The 24,719-nt window shown below is 42.7% G+C and overlaps 1 protein-coding gene across 1 annotated transcript in view; it reads left to right on the top strand.

Annotated features, from left to right (window-relative positions):
- The window catches only part of APBB1IP (amyloid beta precursor protein binding family B member 1 interacting protein), a 54,021-nt gene that overhangs the window by 23,180 nt on the left and 6,122 nt on the right, over nucleotides 1-24,719 (top strand). The window contains exons 3-12 of the mRNA XM_081834317.1: nucleotides 1,395-1,482; nucleotides 1,905-2,206; nucleotides 4,619-4,696; nucleotides 7,628-7,787; nucleotides 9,371-9,492; nucleotides 13,490-13,564; nucleotides 14,449-14,592; nucleotides 17,817-17,927; nucleotides 22,864-22,962; nucleotides 24,022-24,139. Of these exons, the coding sequence (XP_081690443.1) occupies nucleotides 1,395-1,482; nucleotides 1,905-2,206; nucleotides 4,619-4,696; nucleotides 7,628-7,787; nucleotides 9,371-9,492; nucleotides 13,490-13,564; nucleotides 14,449-14,592; nucleotides 17,817-17,927; nucleotides 22,864-22,962; nucleotides 24,022-24,139 (1,297 nt within the window). The remainder of the gene's footprint in view (nucleotides 1-1,394; nucleotides 1,483-1,904; nucleotides 2,207-4,618; nucleotides 4,697-7,627; nucleotides 7,788-9,370; nucleotides 9,493-13,489; nucleotides 13,565-14,448; nucleotides 14,593-17,816; nucleotides 17,928-22,863; nucleotides 22,963-24,021; nucleotides 24,140-24,719) is intronic.

Below are 24,719 nucleotides of genomic sequence, written 5' to 3'. Positions count from 1 at the left end.
TTCAGATCATTGCCACTCCAAAAGGGCCTTGCTTCTCCCATAGGCACACTCCTGGATTCAAAAGAGAAAATCAAACATGCTCCAAAATGTAGCTCTGACCCCCCCTCTCCAGCTTGCTGATCTTTTCCAGACTACAACATCACTGCAAAAACTCCATCCTAAACTTTCCTTTTGTCTTTCGAACTAACTGACCTTTGTGAGGGACGGCAGCACTGAGCCACTTCCATTTTCCCAGCTAATGACTCATCCTGACTTGTATTTTAAGATGCAACAATAAATATCTAGCATCCCAGAATTAGAAAGGGAGTCCAGGCACCCCACAAACTTGTAACATTATGATTTAATGGCAGAGTGTTGGCTATCAGAACAGTAACCCCAATTCACTACAGTGGTACCTCGGGTTACATACGCTTCAGGTTACAGACTTCGCTAACCCAGAAATAGTACCTCGGGTTAAGAACTTTGCTTCAGGATGAGAACAGAAATCGCGTGGCGCGGCAGCAGCAGGAGGCCCCATTAGCTAAAGTGGTGCTTCAGGTTAAGAACAGTTTCAGGTTAAGAACGGACCTCCGGAACGAATTAAGTATGTAACCAGAGGTACCACTATATTAAGTTTCTGGCTTCTTAATAATGGATTAGGTGTAAATGAGAATATAGAATAGCTCAAAAACTAATAAATATCCTTTTCTATGTAGATACTGACACTGAGTCTGCTTTGTGACAGTGGCCACCATCACTGTTTCCCCAGTTTTGTCTCCCCACCTGCCCTCTAAGCTGCTATTTATCTCGCTGGGGAAACAAACACCTCTTTTGTGGAAGGTGGTTGAAATCAGGGAAACAGCACATGGGAAATGATTTTTTAAACCCTGCAGGTGCCCTGGCAACTTAAGCTGTTGCTTTTAAAAAGATATATAAACATCAAGAGGTCCAATCATGGATCTTACATTTGTATTTTTTATTTTTTTGCCTTAAGACAAACTAGATAGTATGCGAAATGCATGACATTTCACTTCTTTGTGTTTTGTTAGCGACTTGGGGAGTTGGGAGGGATGGTTGAACCCAGCTGTGGAAGCGGGGAGGGGGAGAATGGCTTATAGTCAAAAGTTTCCTGCCCCCCTTATGGTGTTCACACCGAATACATGATAAATAAACAACTCAAAACTCATTTCCCCCATAACATATGAAGCAGCATTCAAATGTGTTTGATGTCAAAGGTGGGGCAAGCTATTCTGGAGAAAGGGATGTTAAGACTACACTTCCAATCACAAAGCAAACCTCTTTCTATACAGAATAACCTGCCCAGGAGATAAGTTTCTGGTCTTAGGATACCTTGAATAACTTTTCTACCGTGACTGTTGCCATTGACAGTGATATTTCCCCCCTTTCTTCATCAGAGTTTGGGAGTAGAAACACTCCCACCTCCATCCAGCAAAGCAGCCAATCAGGAATTTAGTTTTGCAGTTGGTTTTAAAGATTTAAATGGTGAGTATTTGTATTTTGTATTACTGTGATCTGTTTGTGGGGGGAGGGGGGAAGCACTATTTAGCAAAAAGCTAAATGGACACTTTTCTCTTCTGAAACAATTCATTACTTTTGAATGTGTAAAATGACTTTGGTCTAACTCTTGAAACAATGAAAGGTTAAACTTTCTCTTTCTTTCAAAAAAGCGATCCTGTAAATTTTACCAGAGCTATAATTTGCTTTGGACTATGGTACTCAGGTTATTATATTTCATTTCTCTATGCAAATCTTAGCCTGGCTTTTAATACTCAGATGTAAATTCCTCTAGTACAGTATTCACAGGTGCTCTTTTTAAAACATCTACTCACCCTAGCGGAGCAAGTTGCTCAAGATCAGTACTGAAATGTTGCCTGAGATATCTTGTATTTCCCGCCCCCTAACAGAATCCTTAAACGCATTGGAAGATACCGATTTGGATGCTTTAATGTCTGATCTTGTAGCAGACATAAGTGAAGTGGAGAAAGCCACATTCCAAGAACACAAAGACGCCTCTCATTTCCAACATGCTGCCAAGACTCAGGCTCCAGCAAATGCTTCTGTCGCCGCTTATGCCCAGTCAAGTTTCCCCAATATTGCCGTTACCCAGGTTGAGGATGATTTGCCGCCACCTCCTCCAGAACTAGCCTTTGGTTTTCCTCCTCCTCCACCACCTGCTCCAACCCAGCCTCCTGAACCACGAACTCAGGTGAGCAGAATCTGTCACGGCTTAAAATTAGCCACTGTTTCTTTAATACAGAAGGAACTGAGTCAGCATGAGTCAGCTGCCTACCATGAATTGGCAAAGCCAGCATGACTCATGCAATCTTTCACCTACATATGCCTGTATATATAGAGTAGTCATTGATTGTATGTGGTGTGGGTTGGTTGGTTGGTAGCTGGTTGCGTTTGATATATATAAAGCTGTTGGTCATGGTTGGATAAGACTTTTTTTAGAATAAAAGCAGCATTCTGCAAAGTACTATTTCTCAAGGACTCTTTGGGCCAACTTGGGTCTGAGGACCAGGCAAAGGAGGTCAGAACCTTTTCTTTTTCAAACACTGACAGAATCTCATTTCAAAACTCTGCTGGGCTCTTGTTTTAATGTAGCCCTTCACCAGGCTGGTGTCCTCCATATACTTTGGACAGCAAGTTCCATCAGCCATAAAGTAAAGGGACCCCTGACCATTAGGTCCGGTCGTGGACGACTCTGGGGTTGCGGCGCTCATCTCGCTTTACTGGCCAAGGGAGCCGCCGTACAGCTTCCGGGTCATGTGGCCAGCAGGACTATGCCGCTTCTGGCGAACCAGAGCAGCACATGGAAACGCCGTTTACCTTCCTGCCGGAGCGGTACCTATTTATCTACTTGCACTTTGACTTGCTTTCGAACTGCTAGGTTGGCAGGAGCAGGGACTGAACAACGGGAGCTCACCCCGTCGCAAGGATTCGAACCACCGACCTTCTGATCAACAAGTCCTAGGCTCTGTAGTTTAACCCACAGCGCCACCCTCCATCAGCCATAGCCAGCCTATAATGAGAGTTGTCACCTGGTGGAGGGCACCAGGTTAGCAAAGGCTGTTTTAACAATTCTGCAGATGTTTTCCATAGCACCAAAAGAGAGAACCTAGAATAGCAAAATGAAAAGCCCTTCTGTTTTAGAAGCAAAATCACTTTCTCTTGACCTCTTCAAGTACAATCCAACTACCCAGAAAGTTTCTGTTGGCCAGAAAGCACAATTTCAGGTATTTCATGTTGAGAGAGCCCCATGTGGAGAAGTATAGTAGTTCTTTAGTCCAGAGAGCTACCACATCCCCTTTGTCTTGCTGGTTTTGCCTGAGATCACGAAGCAGAGAGGTGAATAATATGGAAGTTTTCCTGCTGAAGAGGCAGACTACTTTTCTGTATAAATTGAAATGTTAAGCTAAAACTGAGTTTGTACCTTCAGCAGGGTGAGAAACTTCAACAAATGGGTGTAAAAACATATCATCCTTGAATCAGACCAAAGACCTATTGAGTCCAGCAGGACATGAGTGGGATAGCACTTTCCTGCTCCTATTCAGAGAGCTACAACCTCTGATATTGGAGGCAACATATAACCATAACAAATGTTGGAAGACTCAGGACAGATTAAAACAACAACAACTGTATTTTCCCGTTTATAACATGTCCCCATGTATAAGACGACCCCTTATACATGGGGGGAGTTTGCCCAGAGTCGTGGGGCTGGGGGGGGGGATTGCCGAAAATCGCTCATCAGCCACCAATCACCTGCAAAGTTGCCGCAGCAGAAGCCAATCAACAGCAGCCCTTGTCGCAGCCACCAATCACACGCCAAATCACTGCTGACAATCTCTTGCTCGCGGCTACAACCAATCACCTGTCCACCCTTTGCACTATCCGTGTATAAGATGACCCCCAAATTTTAACATTCCTTTAGAATAAAAAACATCATCTTATACACAGAAAACTACAGTACTTATTTACGCAGCACATAGTTTAGCTAAGGAACTCATACAATTGTAGAGTTGGAAGGAACCCACAGACCATTTAGTCCAACTCCTTGCAATGCAGGAATCTGCAGGTGTCCCCTACAAGGATTGCACCTGCAGCCTTGGTGTCATCAACACCCTCTCTAACCAACTGAGCTATCCAGGCTGGATTGTGGTGGTCACCAACCTGGATGGTTTTGAAAGAGGATTACACAAATGGATGGAGGAGAAAGCTATCAAAGGTCATGCCCTCCTTCTGAACACCAGTTTCTGGAATTCGCAGAAGGGCAGAGTGTTCTTGAGGTCAAATACTGTTTGCTGGTTTCCCACAGGCATCTGGCTGGGCACTGTGAGAACAGGATGCTGGTCTCTTCTTATGTTCTTGTGTGATGGCCTTAATGTCGAAAATTATGGCGGTCCGCAAAACGAGAAGAAACCAACCCGCTAGAACAGTGGTACAGTATTTGACATAATGGGATGCTGTGCAAACCCATCCTGGAACAGAAAGCACCCAAAATTAAATTTTAAAAGGGAGAAGAAATGAAAATGTTCATGAGATAGAAAGGGGATAGAATGCTTCTTTCTGCGGTGTGGTGTCTTTCAAAGGGGCTTTACAATCTTTCTTCTTTCAGGAAGAACAGGAAGCGCAAGCAAAAGCTGACAAGATTAAGCTTGCTTTGGAAAAACTGAAGGAAGCCAAAGTTAAAAAGGTAGCATTCTCTATTTTATTTTATTTTTGCAAAAGTATTGACAGCCAAACCTTACGATTTTAAACAGCCGTTATACACAGTCAAGTATTGGCTTGTTTCATGTACTTTCCCCTCCATTTTGTTTGCCTGTTGATTGGATGATTTGCCAAGATGTCCAGATCACAAACCAGACTCAGGTTGTACCTGTTTTCCACCAGGCTGTGGCTATTCCACTTCTATTTACTGAAGATGGTTTTTTTTATGCCACCCTTCATAAATATTTATTCCAGAACAGTTAAAGGACAGTAGCAATAAAATATACACAAAACAATTAAAAAAACAAATAGATGTGTTTGATAACAATCCATTAGAACAGGAGTGTTACCATGAAAAATAGCCGTACATGGGAACTGTAGCCCTAAGGACTGCTAATGACTTTTTAAAGAAACGAAAGTAGCTGCCCTTTCCATGTGGTGTAAAAATATGTCACCCTGGCTTAGACCCTAGCCTCTTCAGTGAACACAACAGAGAAGTTGAAATCTGAATGGTCAGCCTCCTTCTGCAGCTGTAATGGCATGTGTAGCCAAGTAGAGCCGTGGAGCCTGACATCCGCGTTGCTGCTGTTTAAGTGGATGAGGCGGGTATGGGACTTGGTGGCAGTGAGGTTGGGGCTGCATGGGCTCACGGACAGGACAGGACAGGACAGGACAGCAAAGACTCAGCCAGCATGCCTGCACACCTTGCTGCCGCCCTGCCCTGCTCCACTCTGGTCCAGGTAAGCAGCAACAATGTCAGGCTCCAGAGCTCTGGCCCACTACTTGTCCCACAATTTCTCCAAAAACTCCCTGTGCACCCACCCACCCAAAAAATCTGCTCCTAAGGTTGGAGGAGCCTTGTGAATGGTTTCCATGCTGTGAGGGCTGCAGGTGGATGGGGAAGGTTAGCAGTACCGCACAGACACACGCTTTTGCTAAATAGAAGAGTAATTGAGAGTCTTAAGTCTTTGGGTTTTATTTAGAATATCACCAAGGTGCTACACTAAATGGATTTCCGCTTGTGCAATTCTCCCCAAATCTGTTATAGGGGTTCCACCAACCCTCTGGAGTAGAATGTAAAAATGCTATCACCATATTTCTGGGCAATCCCAAATATTGGCCTGGCATTATTTCCACTACCCTTTACCTTTTCTTCTCAAGGAATTATGATAGTGTATTCAAAACAAACAAATATTCTGCACAAGTACCAAAGTACAAGTTACTACCAAAGTACAAGCTACTAAAGTGGAGGGATTTGGAAAGAATACAGTTAGTTTCTCAACGCTCCTTGCTTTTTATAGTTTGAGCAAAATTCAACACTGCACTGCCAGAGCTGTTCGTGCAGAGATCTTATAATTAGAATTAGCAGAACTAAAGTAACATTTCCTGGCAAGGAACTGGCTTTTTTATTTTCTTAAATGCAGACAGATAGTAGGACTGTGATTATTTAGGAAGCCTCAAGTCTCCTTCCAGTGAACACTTCTCTTTTCACTTTGTGGAAACAAGCGTTTTGATCATGAAGTAGTAGATAGGAACCTCTGTTTTACCAAGACCCAGTAATAATTGAGAACCACTGTAGCTGATCGTAGTAAACACAAACATGAACAACATGTGCCAATTGCTTAACATGTAAAAAAATTGCTTAACATGGGGGGGGGGGAATGCACAGCCTTTGTAGCTATTATAAAGTCAAAAGGTAGGTCTGGCTGAGAAAGAGGGAATAACTAGTCCAGGATAGCCCAGTTTGCTTCATAGCGGAATGAGGATTTAGACCTTTATTGCTAACACTCTAACCACTAGACCACATTAGAGCACCTGCTCCTTTCATTGTTGTGCAGCTGGAGGTATCTCAGCAAATGCAGCTTTTTTGTGGCAGAGTATTGGAGGGCTTTGAAAAGCTGGAGGTGCCCAAATTCCCATGTCTGCAAAACCATTAAAGGTTCAGTGTCTCTAATTCAAAAAGGTCAGTTACCCCTGAATTGGTGCATACCTGAACAACGGCTTCCTATTTCTTCCGACAGAATGCTTTAATATACAAGTGAGATTCTGTCCTGGTGAAAGGCAGGTACCATATTCTCTTAGACACAGCCCTTTCTTCTGCACAGTCTATGCCAATCCTAGACCTGTGTAGTCAGCCATGCGGGTCGTCAGAAACAGTCACCAATTAACGAATCTCTCAAGCAGAGACCAGAAGATCTGGTAGGGTGTTTTTTATCCCCGAAGTCAATATAAAATGAGTTTAGGTGCTGAATTTCCAGCCAGTTATAACTGGATTCTAGATTAGGTCTGATCTGATGGGTTTGTTGTTCCTTCATTTTATATTAACCCACCCAATATTATGGCCTCCTCTGAGAAGGTTCTAAAAATAAACCACACAGAGAATGAGAGAAAATAATAATAATTTCAGGGATACTACATAATGTTGCCAGCTGATGAGGAAAAACTAGTGCAGCCTGCTTCTGTATCTTTAATAGTAGCCTGATTTTCTACCACCAGGAAGAGGAGCTTTTAACGAGAGGGAGATATGCATTAAAACCTCCTATTTTTTGCTGAAGCTGATGCTGTTAAAGATGTAGGAGCAAGAGCTGGTAAAAATGTTGGCAACTCTGCTATCATGCAAACTGTACGTTTAATAATGTTTTAGAGAAACAATCTGTATATTTACATGACATTTCAGTTACTTTTTACTCAAAACATGAATTCTGTCTTGGAAAGGGGCAGGGAAGTAGCGCTGTTGACTTGGTAGTGTTCCCAAGACATATTATGTCCCCCCACCCCACCCCCAGGTCCAGTTTTCTGATACATGATGGATTTGAATCGGCAATGATCTCTCTGATCAGCCCAGGCAGATTCTTGACCACAGTAGCCTTTTGGTCCTCATTGAAATTAACTGCCTCATCTGTTATTCTCTCCGCAGCTTGTTGTCAAGGTGCACATGAATGATAACAGTACGAAATCCCTGATGGTGGATGAACGGCAAGAGGCACGTGATGTATTGGACAATCTCTTTGAAAAAACCCACTGCGACTGTAATGTGGACTGGTGCCTTTATGAAATATACCCAGATCTACAAATAGGTACGTTGCAAAGATTTTGGATCTTCTTACGCTATATTTTTAGAGCTTTACTAGAAAGCGTTTTGGTGATGCCACATCAGGCAACATTTTGCCATTGCCATCCAGCGCCCATCTCTTCGTTTTGGTGGGTTCTTGTTTGCATCTGATAGATCTGAGCTCCTAGTTTTGGTGTGTTTTCTCTCTACTAATGGTGTGTGTAATGGTTGTAAAGGGGTTACTTGTGCGTAAGTTGTCTTCAGTTTTAGTTAGATTGCCTGGCCAACCATGCTTTGGCTGACAGCTCACACTCCGTGACCTGTCAGTCACTTGCAGAATCCATCAGTGGGCGTTTCTTGAACCTCTTCCAGCATAAGAGCTGTTTGATGCCGAGTCTCCTCCTACTTTCCCTGCGCGGAACTCGTCTGCGCAAGGGGAAGGCAGGGGCGTGTCAGCGCTCTCTCCACTAGTCTCTGGTGAAGGGTCTTGGAGACCTGTCTCCAATTCCTCCATCTCCCTCTCTTCTCTACTGGTGTTACGCTGAATTCCTTCCCCCCTGCTGGTCCCCTCTCCAGCATCGCTCTGGAGCCCTGCCTCTGCCTCTCGCTCTGATGGCAGTTCCCTGACAGTGTGTGTCACATACTAGGGGCGGTGTCTCCTCCCTTTACTCCTTGCCAAGGCCATCCCACTTCTCTGCTTTCCTTACACTTCACCTGGGCCACCCGTCTGCCTGCTCACCCATCTGGGTCTGCCCACCTCAATCTCTGGTTGCCTGCTTTTCACTCCCCCATGCTGGTGTCATGCCCAAGCAGTTCTAAGAGCCCAGTTTGTCATAACAAACCTGTAGGTAGCAAAATGCTGCATCATGACAGCCTTACGTGTTTATTATATGTAAGGATATATAAATATATACATGCAGGGGAGTGTTAAAAGAAAAAGTCTGAAACATCAAAGTACCTAGTGAAATCTAGGGAATTCCTTTGCAAATTTTTACAAACTGAAAAAAAAAAAAAAATCTGGGAAGTTTTTCTGTTTTGGTAAAGATGCTTTCGTATGGTCTAGTCTATCATGGCTCTTGGGGTCTGAATATTATGGATAAGCAATTGCTTTGAACCATTTTTTAAAAGTAAAGGTAAAGGACCCCTGAAAGTTAACTCCAGTTGCAGACGACTCTGGGGTTGTGGCGCTTTCTCGCTTTAAGGCCAAGGCAGCCAGTGTTTGTCCGCAAACAGTTTTTCCGGGTCATGTGGCCAGCATGACTAAGCCGCTTCTAGTGCAACAGAGCACTGAAACCAAAGCAGCTCACTGAAACCCCATTTACCTTTCCACCGGAGCAGTACCTATTTATCTACTTGGACTTTTTGGTGTGCTTTCGAACTGCTAGGTTGGCAGGAGCTGGGACCGAGCAACGGGAGCTCACCCCGTCGCGGGGATTCAAACCGCCAACCTTCTGATCGGCAAGCCCAAGAGGCTCAGTGGTTTAGACCACAGCACCATCCGCGTCCTTTTGAACCATTTTACTACATTTAAATATAGGAATGTGTTCTGATTGAGCTCGTGTGTAATATATCTGTCTGTATTAACATTTCTGGTTTGGGTTTCCCTAGAAAGATTTTTTGAAGACCATGAAAATGTGATTGAAGTCTTATCACATTGGACCCGGGACACTGAGAATAAGATTCTGTTTTTGGAAAAAAAGGAAAAATACGCTGTGTTTAAAAACCCACAGGTAAAGTAACATAACTTAGGCAAGCCGGTGGATAGTAAGATTTTAGTTCATACAGGAATGACTAGATATTCTGTTTGCTTTGCAGCCCAAGTGACATAGATTGAAGGTGCGTCCAGTCTTGGTATATCAAAGGGATCTTGAGTTGTGCTGCGTATGTATCAGAGCACAATATTGATTACTAAACACTAAATAGTAATTCTCGGGAATAGTCACTGAAGGTCAAAACTGAAGTAACACCAAAGTGCATTTTAGCATCCAACAAGGAAAGGGAGATTTCGGTGGATTTCTTGATTTACCCACTTCATTCATTCAGCTTGCCATGGGCTCTGGGAATCACTCTGTTCATTGGATAATTACCGTATTTTTCGCTCTATAACACGCACCTGACCATAACACGCACATAGTTTTTAGAGGAGGAAAACAAGAAAAAAAATTCTGAATGAAACAGTGGATGTATCATTTTGGTGCTTCATGCTGTGGCCACAGACATGTGATTTGACAGTGAGTTTGGGGTAGGCCAATGCAAAAATTCTGAGAATCCATGTGGATCTGTGCTTTGTAACCACAGCAACCGAAAACAGCTTTTACAACTTTGTAAACAAAGCAACCGAAAACAGAAGAGGGTGGGCAATAAGACCCTGAGGCAGAATGCAGGAAAGCAGCAGCCTCCTCTCTGCAGCGCGCGATCTGATTTTTGCCTGATTTTTGCCTCTGCACTCGGGCCAGTCGGCTCCAGGGACTACACATTCGCTCAATAACATGCACAGACATTTCCCCTTACTTTTTAGGAGAAAAAATGTGAGTGTTATAGAGAGAAAAATACGGTAGTTTTATTTTCCCAGGGAAATCATGTTAAAAGGCTTTGCTGCATTTTACTCCGGTGACTCATTAAAATGGATGGTCACAAGCTTGTGTCGGAAGCTGCAACATCGTTAGTACGTGCAACTCCACACCCTCAAAATATCTTTATAACGTGAAATTTAACTCACTTTGTAAAGTGACGGCTATGACAAATGGACTGCTCTTTGGGAAGATCAGAGTGTTTCCCAGACCTGGTTTAGCAGCATTGCAGAATAAACTTATCTCACACCAGCTGCTGCTGCTACTACTGTAATTATTTCTCTCAGTGCATCCCAGTTAATGCATCTTCACTTTAGAACTGGGGTGACCGTGGGGTTTTGTATGAGGATGCAAACTCAAATTCCTGGAAAGCATAAGAAAACCAAACCATCCAACCCACATTTAGGGGGGATGCATAGTGACTTTGGAAGCCCGTACTGCTTATGATAACATAGTCTTAATTCTGTGTGTTTGATAAAGTTTCATTTGGTGTACAGCCTGCATGCAGAGCAATGGACCAAGGAATCCACCCCTCTTTCAGTTAATTAGCAGGACGTTGTGTGGTTAATAAGGAAGAGCCAGGTGCAGTCACTCAACAATGAAAATACAGATAATTACTACACAGCTGCCTCAATCACTATGCCCCAACCTTCCTGTGTACTGGTGGGTGAAGGATGACCTGGAATAAGTAAATGGGCTAGCTTATTTATGCTTGCCATGACACATAAAGGAAAACAACAGCAGAAGGACATCAAATTCCGCTTTTTAAAAAATAAAATTCATTGCCTGCTTTTCATTCTAAAATAATCCCAAACCTGGGTAGAACGCCAATAAAAATGAAAAAAAAAATCATATAAACTTGCATTCAATTAACTTTTACTCAGAGTATGCCCACTGAATGGCTGTGACCAACTTAGGCCCATTAATTTCAGTGGTTCTATCTACTCTGAGCAAAGGTTAGTTGACTACAACTGATAATTAACCAATAATCAGTAACACAATAAAGCATTGGTTTACAAATGTACTGTTTTATTTATTTATAAATTTTGTTGCTGCTTTTTACAATAAAATTTTGAAGTGGGGTACAATACCGATAAAATGCAACAAAATATTCCCATCAGTAAAACACGCAAGAGCACATGCACAGTTAAATAGCTTTTTACAAAGTGCCATGGCAAAGATTCAACCCAAATCCTGGGTGAATAAGTAGATTTTCTGTTGGTGCCAAAACGTTACATCTTGGCATAAACTCTATCTGAGGGCCACTAGCAATTCTCTAGTTAAAGTAAAAGAACACCATGCACAATGCTTGTTTTGAGAATCACACTTTCATATAACGAAAAACAGTTGTCCATGGGAATCACAGAAATTGAGACCCTTTTGCTCCCAACCAAAAACTACCAATTGTTAAATGGGAAAGCTGGTAGAAAAGAGAAACTAAACATTAGTATTTAAGCTATACTTCTAATACTTAGGTTTGTGTTACAATCCCAGGAGAATCAACAAAATTGTTAGGCAACCTTCCTTTTCACGCAGATTTATTTAATATATTTATACCCTCTCCATTAGTATATCGCATAACAAGGTGGCTTAGAAGAATCTATAGCCTCTCCTTTGCATGCGTGCGTGTATATGCAATATAATGCTCACCAGCATTTTTATGTTGCATAATTTGCAGCAGAACTAAGCAGCATATAGTGTCTGCTTTGTCAGAGACTATTTCTCATAGTATTTTCAGAAAGGAACCACAGACTTCTTTCAGACATGTGTGGTCATCTTCAGTGGTGCTGTAGTCTATAGGAGATCACATGACAATATATCCACCTGTATAGCATGCACCCTCATCCTTTGGTCCAGCCTGCTTAGTGAAGGATGGTGAATGGCAAGCATTTCCCCCTTTTAGCAATGGAAGAGTATCAAATAAGCAACAATGCTGAAAAATGAGACACAGGGAAAAAACACATCTGTATTAATATGGGTTTGACAAGCAAGGTCATATGCTGTTGTCAAAAACTCCTGTCAATTATCCTTCTTGTTTACCAGTACCAAAATGTGGTCTATAGCAACTGAGTTAAAGATACAGGGTGGTCTGTTTCCCCTTTAAATAAATACCAGATGCTCAAATATAAATTGCTTGTAGCCAGAGGAAAGAGAAAAAAAGGTTGTGGGCAGCTGTTTTGAGTTTGTTCCATGGTGACAATAGCAAGATGAGAATTGGGTTTGTTCGTGCATATTCAAACATAAACAAATGCAAACAGCTTTGGTCATCTTTTAAGGGGACATTAGGTGCAATGCATGTGTTTTCTGTGCAAGCCTCGCTGAAATTTTGGTTTCCTGTGCAAGTCTCAGTGTCCGAGAAGAGCATGATTGTTCTATGTATATGGTACTTCCCTGGAAGTTAAGTCCCATTAAAATTTCAAGGACTTTCCCAAGTAAATGTGATTAGGGTTGGGCTTTGGCAGCATAGTCCTATGGGATTTACTCCTTGGAAAGTCGGCATAGGACTGAAGTGTAAATGCCTTTCATATGTATCATGAATACACTGTTTATGTACAGAAATACCTTCCCCTCTCTTTCCATTGGGGAGACTCATATTCAAAATGGTCATGTGAAGTCACATAAATTGGTTTCCATGTTTAACTCAGACTTCTCACCTCTTGCTCTTCTTTGCCAAATTCCTCACCAGCCTTCACCAATCATAGTCTGTATAATGAAAGTAGCGGTCAGGGGAAGCAAGTAGTCCACTCTAATGAATGAGGATACACACACCGAAAATTATTTTGCATAGAAAATGTGCGATAGCTTGCAGGTGTTGTTGTTTTTTTAAAGCAATAAAATACCTGTTTTTTACACCTTCCTGAGAGCTCTGATTGGCTATCTGACTTGTCCAAGGCCCTCACTTTTTCATCATAGTTGTCACCAGCTGCTCCTCCCTGCTACCACCTGCTTGCTTGCTAGGCAAATGAATAGGCACACAGCGGTACCTACTGCTCCTGAGAGCTCTGATTGGCTATCTGACTGGAAACTTTATATGGAACTTTGACGTGAAATGCAATTTGGTAGACACAGGTACAGCACCTGCTATTTACACCTGTTGTTTTAGGTATAGTGACCTTCCCAGTTTATGGACATCACCCTTCTTTGCATTTTTACTTAGAATTTCTACTTGACCAATAAAGGGAAAAATGAAAGCAAGGAAATGAATGAAAAAAGCAAAGAGGCTTTACTGGAGGTAAGCAAAATTTTGGGATAAGCAACACTGCATTTGGCTATGAAATGGATGGATGTCTTCCTAAGACCCCAAACACAATAGGCGTGTTTCAAGTTCTTCATTTTTGCAAAAACAGGAAGCTCTAGCACAATAGGATTAAATGCACAGTTCTCACAGTGGAGGGGTGTGAGATGTGAGGTCCCCAAAGAATCAGTATTGACTTTGTAACTCTAAATCACAAATGATTTAGAGTTAAAGGTAAGCAGTGAGGTAAGCCAAGTTTGCTGATGACACCAGATTGTTTAAGGTGGTAAGAACAACAACAACAAAAGATTAGGACATCCTTTCTAAAACTTGGGCCCCCAAATGTTGTTGCACTACAACTCCCATCATCCCTGACCACTGGTCCTGGTAGTTAGGGATGATGGGAGTTTGTGAAAGGCTGCCTTAGAAGATATTATTTTTGTATAGTTAATCTGCTAACCTGTGGCCAGTGTGCTGCTCATGCTAACACGACTGCTTGTGGGCAGGCAGTAGCTTAGTGGCAGAACACTTGCTTTGCCTACAGAAACATCTCAAGTTCAGTCCCTGGAAAGGCTCTGAAAGATCCCCATCTGTTGTGCTGTTCCCCTGTGTGTAGTGCTTTTTTGAGTGCGCAAATCATTGGTGTACATAATCTCAATAGCCTTTACAACCTACAAAGGGCCATATCTCAGCGATAGGGCACATGTTTTGCATGTATAACTAGGTTCAGCCCCTGGCATCTTTAGGTAGGGCTACAAAGGACTCCAGTCTGGAAGCCCCGGAAAGTGGCTACCAGCCTGTGCAGGCAGAACTGAGCTAGCTGGCTCTGACGTTTCCTGCGTTCCGCTTCTGTTTTGTCTAACCCCATTTTCACTCCACAGGAAAGCTTCTGTGGCACATCTGTCATTGTACCAGAAGTTGAAGGGGCCCTTTATTTAAAAGAAGACGGGAAGAAGTCCTGGAAGAGACGTTATTTTCTCCTGCGAGCTTCTGGAATTTATTACGTACCCAAAGGAAAGACCAAGGTCAGGGAAGTCAAAGAAATCCTTTCAGGCAATAAAGCAATTCATGAAGGTGGAAGTAAAGAAATCCCGAGGTGACATTCTAAGGGCAGCATCTGGTGCACCTGAGAGGGGTCCTTCTTTGGGCTGCAGCACTTGTGCAAATATTAGAATAGAGTTGCTGAGCTCCTTTGGGGCTGCTCCCACCCCCACTCCCTCCAGGTTTGTTTTTCCAGTTAGATTAAAAAAAAAATCATTTCATTAAAACCCAGGCATGAAAGGAAACCAAAAAGGCCAAATCTGCAGTTGCCCATTCAAAGTAAAAAGGTGCCATTACTTTTCGTCTAGTTCCCTATGGAAACGTATCTCGACAATTTGCAAACGTTCAGGGTTTTCTTTTGGCTCGAGGCAAGCGGAAGAGTCTTGCCATTGTTCAAGGCAGGCTAAAGAGAAAGTTAGAGAAAGTATCAAATTTGGCTTTGATAGCCTCTTTCTTTCCCTCCCTCCCTCCCTCCCTCCCTCCCTCCCTCCCTTCCTTCCTTCCTTCCTTCCTTCCTTCCGCATATTTGCCATGCATTTTTTTCTACCAAAGATTGTTCTTTGTCTGGATAATAACGGTAAAGGTAAAGGGACCCCTGACCATTAGGTCCAGTCGTGACCGACTCTGGGGTTGCGACGCTCATCTTGCTTTATTGGCCAAGGGAGCCGGCGTACAGCTTCCAGGTAATGTGGCCAGCATGACTAAGCCGCTTCTGGTGAACCAGAGCAGCACAAGGAAACGCCGTTTACCTTGCCGCCGTAGTGGTACCTATTTATCTACTTGAACTTTAACGTGCTTTCGAACTGCTAGGTGGGCAGGAGCAGGGACCGAGCAATGGGAGCTCACCCCGTCACGGGGATTCGAACCGCCGACCTTCTGATCGGCTAGTCCTAGGCTCTGTGGTTTAACCCACAGCGCCACCCACGTCCCTAGGATGTAGCTTTTGAGGGGAGACAAGGAATCCCTTTTCTCTCTCCTTTTGTTTTGGTTCCCCGCCCCCCACAGAGGCAAAGGGATTCTCTGAATCTATGATTTTGGTATATTACTAACAAGCTTGAGCTTCCTATAGTTGCCACCCATGTGCCCCCTCCCACAAATGCATAAGGGATAGTAAAGGAGACTATAGCTGGAGGGAGGGTGGAAATCAGCTTAAATTGGTGAGGGGGTGGGGGGAGGTCCTCACTTGAGCAGAAGGCTCAGTAGTGGATCCACTGCTGCATGGATCCAAGTCTGAGGGTGCAATCCAGTATTGTACTATGGCATTTCCATTCTATTCATGCACATTTTGTTGAGGTGAATGGGCACAGTCCGGCAGTATCATGTCTGAAAATTCACCTTGAATTGCCTTCCAGAAATACATAAGGAAAGTGAACAGCAATTCACGGCTGGAGGGACATATCTCTGTTCCAGTGGCGTAGCGTGGGTTGTCAGCACCCGGGGCAAGGCAAGTAATTTGCGCCCCCTAGCCTGTGGATTTGCGCCCCCTAACCCGTGGATTTGCGCCCCCTAACCTGTGGATTTGCCCTAACCCCAGATGTTGCGCCCGGTGCGGCCGGCCCCCCCTGCACCCCCCACGCTACGCCACTGCTCTGTTCTACCAGTAACATGCGTGCATATATTCTTCACTTAAAACATCACAGAGCATGTTACAGTCTGGGACCTGTAAAGATGCAAATTCATTATTTGCACCTTTTACAGGCCTCCGCTTAATTCGGTTGTGCAAGGGGTCATGAACAGTGCATGGCACTGATATTCCACCCACTGGCAATTTGCCCTGCCCTTCCTAGCTTTATGTCCTTAGGGTCTATAAGCATGCTTTTCTCTCAGGTCCTAATGACCGGTTTAACGGAACTCCTAACACACCTTTCCCCCATCCTCAGTCCAGAAAAAGCTGATTTGGGAGGAAGCCTTTTGGAGTGGATGATGGGGGGTTAACAGTATTAAAACACAAACAGAAGGCACAGGCGTGGTTGTGATAGTTATCAGGATAGCATCAGGCTTGGAGGGTGAGTTTAACCCTTGCTTCCTTGCTGCGGAGCTGAGAAAATTGCAAAGAACTTCAGAGGAGGGACCATTGCTGCAGTCGCCATGTCTATTGAGACCCGCCCCGCAGCAGAGCTTCCATTTGCAGTCTTTATAAACGTGCATGTTAAATGCAAATACCTATTTAACGCTGCATCTAGTTTGCCATCAGTTGGCTTAAAGCGTAGCCAAAGTCAGGAAGAATTCTGAGACTTGTGTTCCATTTCCATTAAAGAAGCATCACATGAATGCCTGTGTTATGTCGTTTACTCACAGTTCCTTAGCTCGGAAATTGGGTGCACTAGTAAGAAAAACTTCGTTGCCATGGCAACCCGTTAAGAACAAGCAAGGGCTATTTCACAGCACTAGACAAAAGGCTACTAGAGGCGAGAGGGAGATTTGCCCTTTTAATGCAGCCTGGAGCAGAATCACAGATCAACTTTGCACTTGTATACAAATAAACCTTGAACGTGACTGGAGAAAAATTCATTATTTTATAAAGATGCTGGAACCCATGCTGGCATTTTCCAGTGAACATGAATTATATATGTTGTTTTCTTGCACATGTGGGCATTGTATTTTACCCCTCAAAGTGATGATCCACCCAGTGTTTTAGGATTGGGGAGGCCACAGGGGCGGTTACCCTTGGTGCAAAATTATTAGGGGCGCAAAATTTCAACAACCGGTGTTGCCTCAATACAGACTGCGCCTTTAAGTATTTGAGCAGAAGAATGTGCTTTGAATGTGTTTTAAAGGTGTTGTGTTTACACAGCCATAATAGAAACATCTAAGGCTGCATTGGTTCCAGGGGATCACAGTAACTTGTGTACACTTCTAAAAAGGAGACTAAAGTCAGATTCAGTTAGAATACGTGGGTAAGAAATCTGTTTAGGAAAGTTCATGGTACCGAATTAGGAAATAAAAAGGCTACACAGAAAATCAGTACACAAACCAGCTTCTGATGTAAATCTTAGTGCAGCTACTCATTTTTAACTTGAAAGCTCAGGAAAAGCCTCAAGTCGGATATTCTCTCTGTTGTTGTTACGCTTAAAAGTCTTTGCATTAAGAAACAGGATCAGACTAACCTGATGACCATGTTTAGTGTCATAATGTAATTTCGTATAATTTTTACCTTTTTTACCTTTACCTATAATAATTTATGGTGTGTTTGGCTTTAATTTTGTAGACATCTCGGGATTTGGCTTGCTTCATACAGTTTGAGAACGTAAATGTTTATTACGGTGTTCAGTACAAAGCAAAGTATAAGGCACCTACAGACCACTGTTTTGTCTTAAAGGTAGGTACAAAAGATCATGCATTCTGGAGTGGCTGTTGTAAGCATGTGTCACATTTGTAGTGCAATCCTGTTGTTCTGCAAAACTCTTCTAGTTAGAGCCTAGAAATGGAAGTGAGATTTCTAGAGTTTCTGGATATAAACAATCTTTAGAGGGCAAAGGTAAGAGAGGGAAATAGCAGGGTTTCAACCTCATATAACTCTAGCCTGTTTGAATCTAATCAATGAAGGGCTTAAACCATAGAGTAAGCTGTCCTGTCAGGCCTAAGCCTAAGCCTATGCCACTTCCTGCCTTGAGAGGAAAAGGTCACCAAGCCTTTATTATATTCCTCTTTTCCATGTGACTCAATATGTAAGGAGCTCTGCATGGCTTTAACCAGCCTTTTTTGTTTCCAACCAGATCGGAGTCTGAAACTAGTATATATATTTTTGCCAATAGTTTAGAAACTTTTACCTTTTGTAATTAAATCATATTTTGGCTGCCTGTGCATCTTTTCTGACTGCTGTGTGGAAAAGCACATGAATCTGACCTTTGAAGATTTTTGTAGGTAAACTGTTTTATGACTTACCAAAGGTGTGGTCTGTCTCTGTGCTGTGGGGTGTGGATTAGCTTGGGAAAAGCTTTTAAAAGGGGACATTTGGGGACTCGAATAGAAGAGCACATTTTAAAGTTTTTACAGGTTATTTTTCCATGCTTTTCTTTGCTTCATGTTTTGTGATTTAAAATCTCTGCTGGGGTTTTCTAATCCAACAGTACTTGCCCCAGACTTGGGTCTTGGCTTCCAGGATTGCAACACAAATTAGGTATGACAGTGTGAAATGGAGTTTTAGATGAACGTCGATTGGAAAAATGGCATGGTGGGAATGCTAAGTCCCTTCCCAAGCTCCATGATCCTGACTTGAATTGTTGAAGTATAAAAGTTTTCCTCATGATACACTTCACATTACACACCAAGTTTCTTCAGTTTCCCAGGCTCCCAGCTGCTATTAACACTTTTTTAAAATGCAGAGGATCTTTTGAACTGAATATCCTGCATCATGCCTAGTTTGGCTGGAAAGCCTGGCAGACTCCAGAACTGCTGAAATATTTGAAGGATAAATCCCAATTTGCACTGATTTTAAATGAACAGTTATGCATGCCAGACACAGAGCTTTGAGGATTGGCTATGTACAGGTCTTAGCCTTGTTGCAATGAACTAAGTCCTATTTATTTTAATGGAACTTCCAAGTATGTTTGTAGTCTGTCTTTTTTGCCAACAAACAACTAGGTGTTTGCCTCCCCATGTTCCACAGAAAAGCCTGCTAAAACTTAGAGCATGGTAGTACCTTGTCAGGAGTTCAAGTTATGAGCACTATGGCATTACTTTTGGAAATTCAGTGACTCACTAGCATAAAATCTTAACCCCAAGGGTTTTTTTAAAATAAAAATATATATTCACAGTTGATAGTAGCAAGGTAATCTAAATGTAAATTGGCTCGTTTAGTCAGTCTGTTGTGTCTGATACCAGGAGAATTTAATTATGCTTTATTGGCTCAGGTTTTGCATGAGTAACCTGAGAGTAATGGTGCATAATGTGGAATTAATCTAGGGTGAAAGAATTGGTGCCCTGGGAACAAGCCGGCACAATAGCATCATCATACCCTATTTCCACGCCTTTGTACCTGCCATTGCAGCCTATCCAGCTGGGCTTTGGTAATAACCTTTAGAGACATCTTTCAGATGGTGCTTTTGAGAATTGTGTTGCCATGTTCTTTCATGATGGCCTTCTAGGGCTACTCCATGTGATCTGGTACAAATATTTCATAGTGTAATAAACTCAAAAACTGCATAAAGCTGAAATCCGGAGTTCGTCTTGTTGCATCCCAGCCTGCTTCCCCTAACAAACTGGTTGATGTGGTGCAAAGAAACAAACTGTCAGGGAACTGCCATCGGCTCAGAGGCGAGAAATAGAAGAGCAGTTGTGTTATAGGGAGCCTACGAAAATCTTGCGAAGCAGTTCCTCTTCCGGGGAGGAGGAAAGCCCCACCTCTAGTGGGGAAGAGATGCAAGGACCAGAGGATGCAAGTGAGAGCTTTAACAGCGCTCCTGAGCAAGGTGGAGAGGGGGGAAGCACGCCCTTGCCATCGCCCATCCTGCGCAGTAGTCTGCGGCGCAGAGAGGGGCGGAGACGGTTGGGGGTGACAAGACTTTTATGCTGGGAGAGGTACAAAAAAAGACCACTCCCGGATTCTGCTAGCGATTGAGCCAGACATGAGCTTTGGGGCTCTTCACTGTAAATAGTTTGCACCAAAATAAAGCCTGTAAAACACAGGTCAGAGGTTACTCTCGAGCAATAGCAACAGCACCTGACACAAACTGAGGTATTTGACTGGTGATAATATAATCACACATTCAAACAATGAGAGCTGTTCCAACATTCAATGGGAACTGTTCCAACTAAATGTGCCAAGTTAATGGGAGGTCATGCCCACCATGTGCTTATGCCCAGGACAGTAGTTTGTATTTATTATGTATTTGTTTCACAAAAAGCATACACAACTTGATTGTGAAAAACACCACCACCACCGCCACCTCAAAGCAGTTTACAAAAGATAAAACAGTAAAATCAAAGGGTGGAGGCCCACAACCAGACTTTAAACATGCAAAAGCTAAAATAACGAAACAGATTAAAATTACCCCAACATTCTAAGCATCTGGGCAAGTTTGTCTAAATAAGAATGCTTCTATCAGGCACCAAAGAGTTTGTAGGCTTCTGCTTTGAAATGTAAAAGTTTAATGGCTATAAAGGAAATAGCTACTTCTCCTAAAGTGCTCCCTTCCATAAAGTAATCCAGTCCGTACATATGGCTAAGAGTGAATACACATGAGACGCATATGCAGTTTCTCAGAGAGGAGATCCCCAGCCACATTTTGGTAGTACTGCTGCAGAGCTTCTGAGAGAGATGCCGTGGTTTAGCTGAGCATGTCACCTGAACTTGGGTCTCATGGTTTCTCTTGCTTCAAACAAACTATGATCTATAACCAAGGTTTTGTTTTTGGGCAGGCTTCCTCAACCTCGGCCCTTCAGATGTTTTTGGCCTACATCTCCCATGATCCCTAGCTAGCAGGACCGGTGGTCAGGGATGGTGGGAATTATAGTCTCAAAACATCTGGAGGCCGAGGTTGAGGAAGCCTGTTCTTGGGTTCACTGCTTGTGGTTTGTCTGAAGGAGACAAACCGCAAGCCCAGGTTTGGAGGACACGCTAAGCCAAACTATGGCTTAGGTCAAAGCAACTGGAGAATGTGAGGGGGCAGGAACTCATACACTCAAGCTTTCACGCTAAGCCATGTAGCCACTGAGTTGCAGCCCTTAAGACAGTGGGGCCCTGCCTCATGTTGTAATTGGCAGCCAATAACTAATGAGAATGCTTCAGAGAGAAGACAAGAGAAAAGAGCTGGAGGGTATAACTAAATATTACACACCAGCTTGGGTGTCCAAAACCCTGCCAGCCTTTTTATTTCATTAAAAAAAAAAGCTGCTTTCATGAGGGGAGTTTCAAGTGAAGATATTTGAATTTAAAGACACCAGAAAATCTGCATTGCTTCCTTACGGAGCCTCTTAAAAATAATGAAGTATATTATTTGGAATATTAAGGAAGACTGGCAAAGGTTAGGGTCATGGTAATGTTTGTTTTGGTTAAAAGAGATCTTTAAAAATTGAAAAGTATCTGATGCCATCTGCTGGATTTAACTGATACTTACAACGCATCAAAATTCCTAGTTCTGTGGCCCAATAGAAGACGGAAGAATCATTTCTAGAATGGAAGTACTCATCAGCACTGAGCTGACCATTCTACTTAGCATGAGAACATTTTAGTTGCCATACATTTTTCATGGTGCAGAAGATACATTTTGAAAAAAACAATTGTTGCAACAGTGAACAAATAATTTGTCCTGATAAAATTACAGACTTTTGTCATGCTATGTAATAAAGTTTCACTTGATTATTCTAAAACATCACACCACATTTTTGCTTGAGTGTGGGGTGGATTCCTGCCAGTCTGAACAATTTATGTATTCAGTAAACATTTGCCATATGTTATAAAAGGAATAGGTGTCATGGGCCGAATTGGGTCAAAGTTTTGTGTGTTTACCTTTGCTGCCATGTACTAGTGATTAGGTGGAACAAGTTTGTAATGAAACTCACCCTGGGATATTTTTTGTTAAAGGGTGGCCCATAAATTAGCTAAATAGTAAATGAATGAAATACGGAACTCGGAACACATTGGACTTCATGATCAGATGTCCTTTTATAGTCTACATTTTATGCAGTTTTCCATTAAGCATTTTCCATTAAGCACTAAGCAGATTTTCCATTAAGCACTAACAAGGTTATACTTCGAAGTTAATGCATGACAACCTCAAAAATTAACACACATAGTAGGGAGGTGGTGAGGGGCAGGGATGGATTTGTTGTTGTTTTTTAACGTATGCAGAAAAAATACTGGGACCGGGGAAAATATGTATGCAAGCTGACACCAGAGACACAGAAATCCTAAATTAGGGGATGTGGAGCAGAGACTACTTCATATGCTTCTCAAAAATTTGCTTGCTTCTTGGAAACTGCAGATATGTTAATCTTCTAGCTTATATAACTGCCAGATGACAATCCTCAATGGAGACCTCAATTTATACACTGAATGCTAAGCTCAGAACTGTGACATGCCTCACACTTACTTGGCTGGAAGTCATGTTGAAAGTAGGCCGTTTCAAGCTAAGCTTCCACCCAACAAATGTCTCCTTACAAATGTGTTTATAATAAGCAGCATTTTGTTATTAAGCATTTTGTGACTTGTTCACAGGTGTATGTCTAATTTGTTTCCCGCTAATATAAGACCACCCTTTCCACTTATTTTAATTTCAATCTATTTTAATGATAAAATTTTTTATTATTATTAGCATCCCCAGATACAGAAGGAGTCTCAGTATATCAGATATTTGTGCTGTGATGACCGGCAGTCTCTACATCAGTGGGTAACTGGCATAAGGATTGCAAAGGTATGAAGTGCAAGATGTGCAGTTGTTTTTTATAACACACACACAAAATAGTTGTATAATTCGTTGATTTTCACAACGGACAAAAATAACTCTTGTTCCTTTCCAAGTAAAATATGGGCACACAATGGATAGACATTTGTGTAAATGTGAGATAATATAGATGCAAATGTAATTAGGTTGTGGGAGCCTAGAGAAGTCTCATCAGCCATCTGAAAAATTATGAATAAGCTGTTCTAGCTGCAGTAAGGAAAACAAGACAAAGATTGTAATGTGCTCACACATAGTTTATACCTGTGGATCAGGATTCCTATCTGGTGAAGGTTGCTCTTCCCATTTGCAGCATACATCAGCTCATGCATGGACTGCACTGCTAATGGGTGAATTCAGGTAATAATTTGCCAGCTGGTAACTCACCATGATGTGCAACCACCCAGCAAGCCAGTCTTCAGTATGAACATGCCAGAGGTTACCACCCCAGTTTCACCACATTTGTGGTAAGGTGCAGAAATGTAATAGCAAGACATTTCGTGTGGTAGGGATAAGTCCTGGTTAGCCTAATGCACCAGCCTCCTCCGATCAGTGCTGCAAACCACCCTGAATGAAGCATCAGAAGAGTGTGGTTGGAATTCTTACATAAGCAGATAAAATAGGATGGGCTAGGTCCACAAGTGAGTTCATCCAGCGTGTGAATTTAAGCCATTGTAAACCTAGGGATTCAAGGTTTAAATTGCCTCTTGCCAAATACAGCACTTAATGGAATGGGCTGTAGGTGATCTCTGAACCCAACAAATGGAAATGACTTTACAAATGTATTGGATTCTAGACACCCATCTGCTCTGATGTGTTTAAACAAATCCTTGCGCCTGTAGTTTTATAGTACTGACATTTATACTAGATGCTGTAGGCAGACCTAGTACCATTCACTGGAGAGTATCTCAGTGGAGGGTTGGTTGTATTAGTCAAAACATCAGGAAGCAGGAAAGTGTGCTTTTATTCTTTTGAAGGGGCATTGGTGGTAATATTCTGTATATAGGCTAAAGCATGTGCTTATTTTCTCAGTATGGAAAGACGTTGTATGATAACTACACCCGCGCAGTTCAGAAGGCTGGCTTAGCTTCTCGACTGACCAACCTAGGGAATGTTCAATCTTCCACTGCTGCAATATCATCTTCAAAAGGTATATGATATATGGTAAATGTTAAATTGTGTGTGTGCGTACATAAGTTATGGAAGAGTATCCTGCATGTTGGGTTTTCTGCAGATTGGCGTTTATTCTGATTCAGCGGTAAGCAGTGGGTTTTCCTGGGGAAAAGGGTGGGGAAAGAGAAAAACTTCTTGGCTCATGCCTTGAAATCACTGGAGAAGCGAAAAAGTAGATGAGCCTTCAGTGTAGACAATTCTGAGCTAGATGGAGCAGTAGGTCTGACTCTGTATAAAGTACAGTGGTGCCTCGCAAGACGAAATTAATTCGTTCCGCAAGTTTTTTCGTCTTGCGAGTTTTTCGTCTTGCGAAGCACGGTTTCCCATAGGAATGCATTGAAAATCAATCAATGCGTTCCTATGGAAACCGCCTTCAGACCAGGTCCGGGGACAGTCTGTCCCCCGACCCCTTCTGAAGGCTGGGGGGGGGACAAGGGCTTTTCTTCCCACCCCCAGCATTTTAAAAAACCCCGGGACAGCGGAGGACTGCTCCGCTGTCCGGGGCGATCTTAAAATGCTGGTGGGCGGCAGAGAAGCCTTCGCTCCCGCCTGCCAGC

Source organism: Podarcis erhardii (genome assembly GCF_964252035.2).
Source record: "Podarcis erhardii genome assembly, chromosome: 12".
Lineage (NCBI taxonomy): Eukaryota > Metazoa > Chordata > Lepidosauria > Squamata > Lacertidae > Podarcis > Podarcis erhardii.
This window is presented reverse-complemented; position numbering and strand designations above follow the sequence as displayed.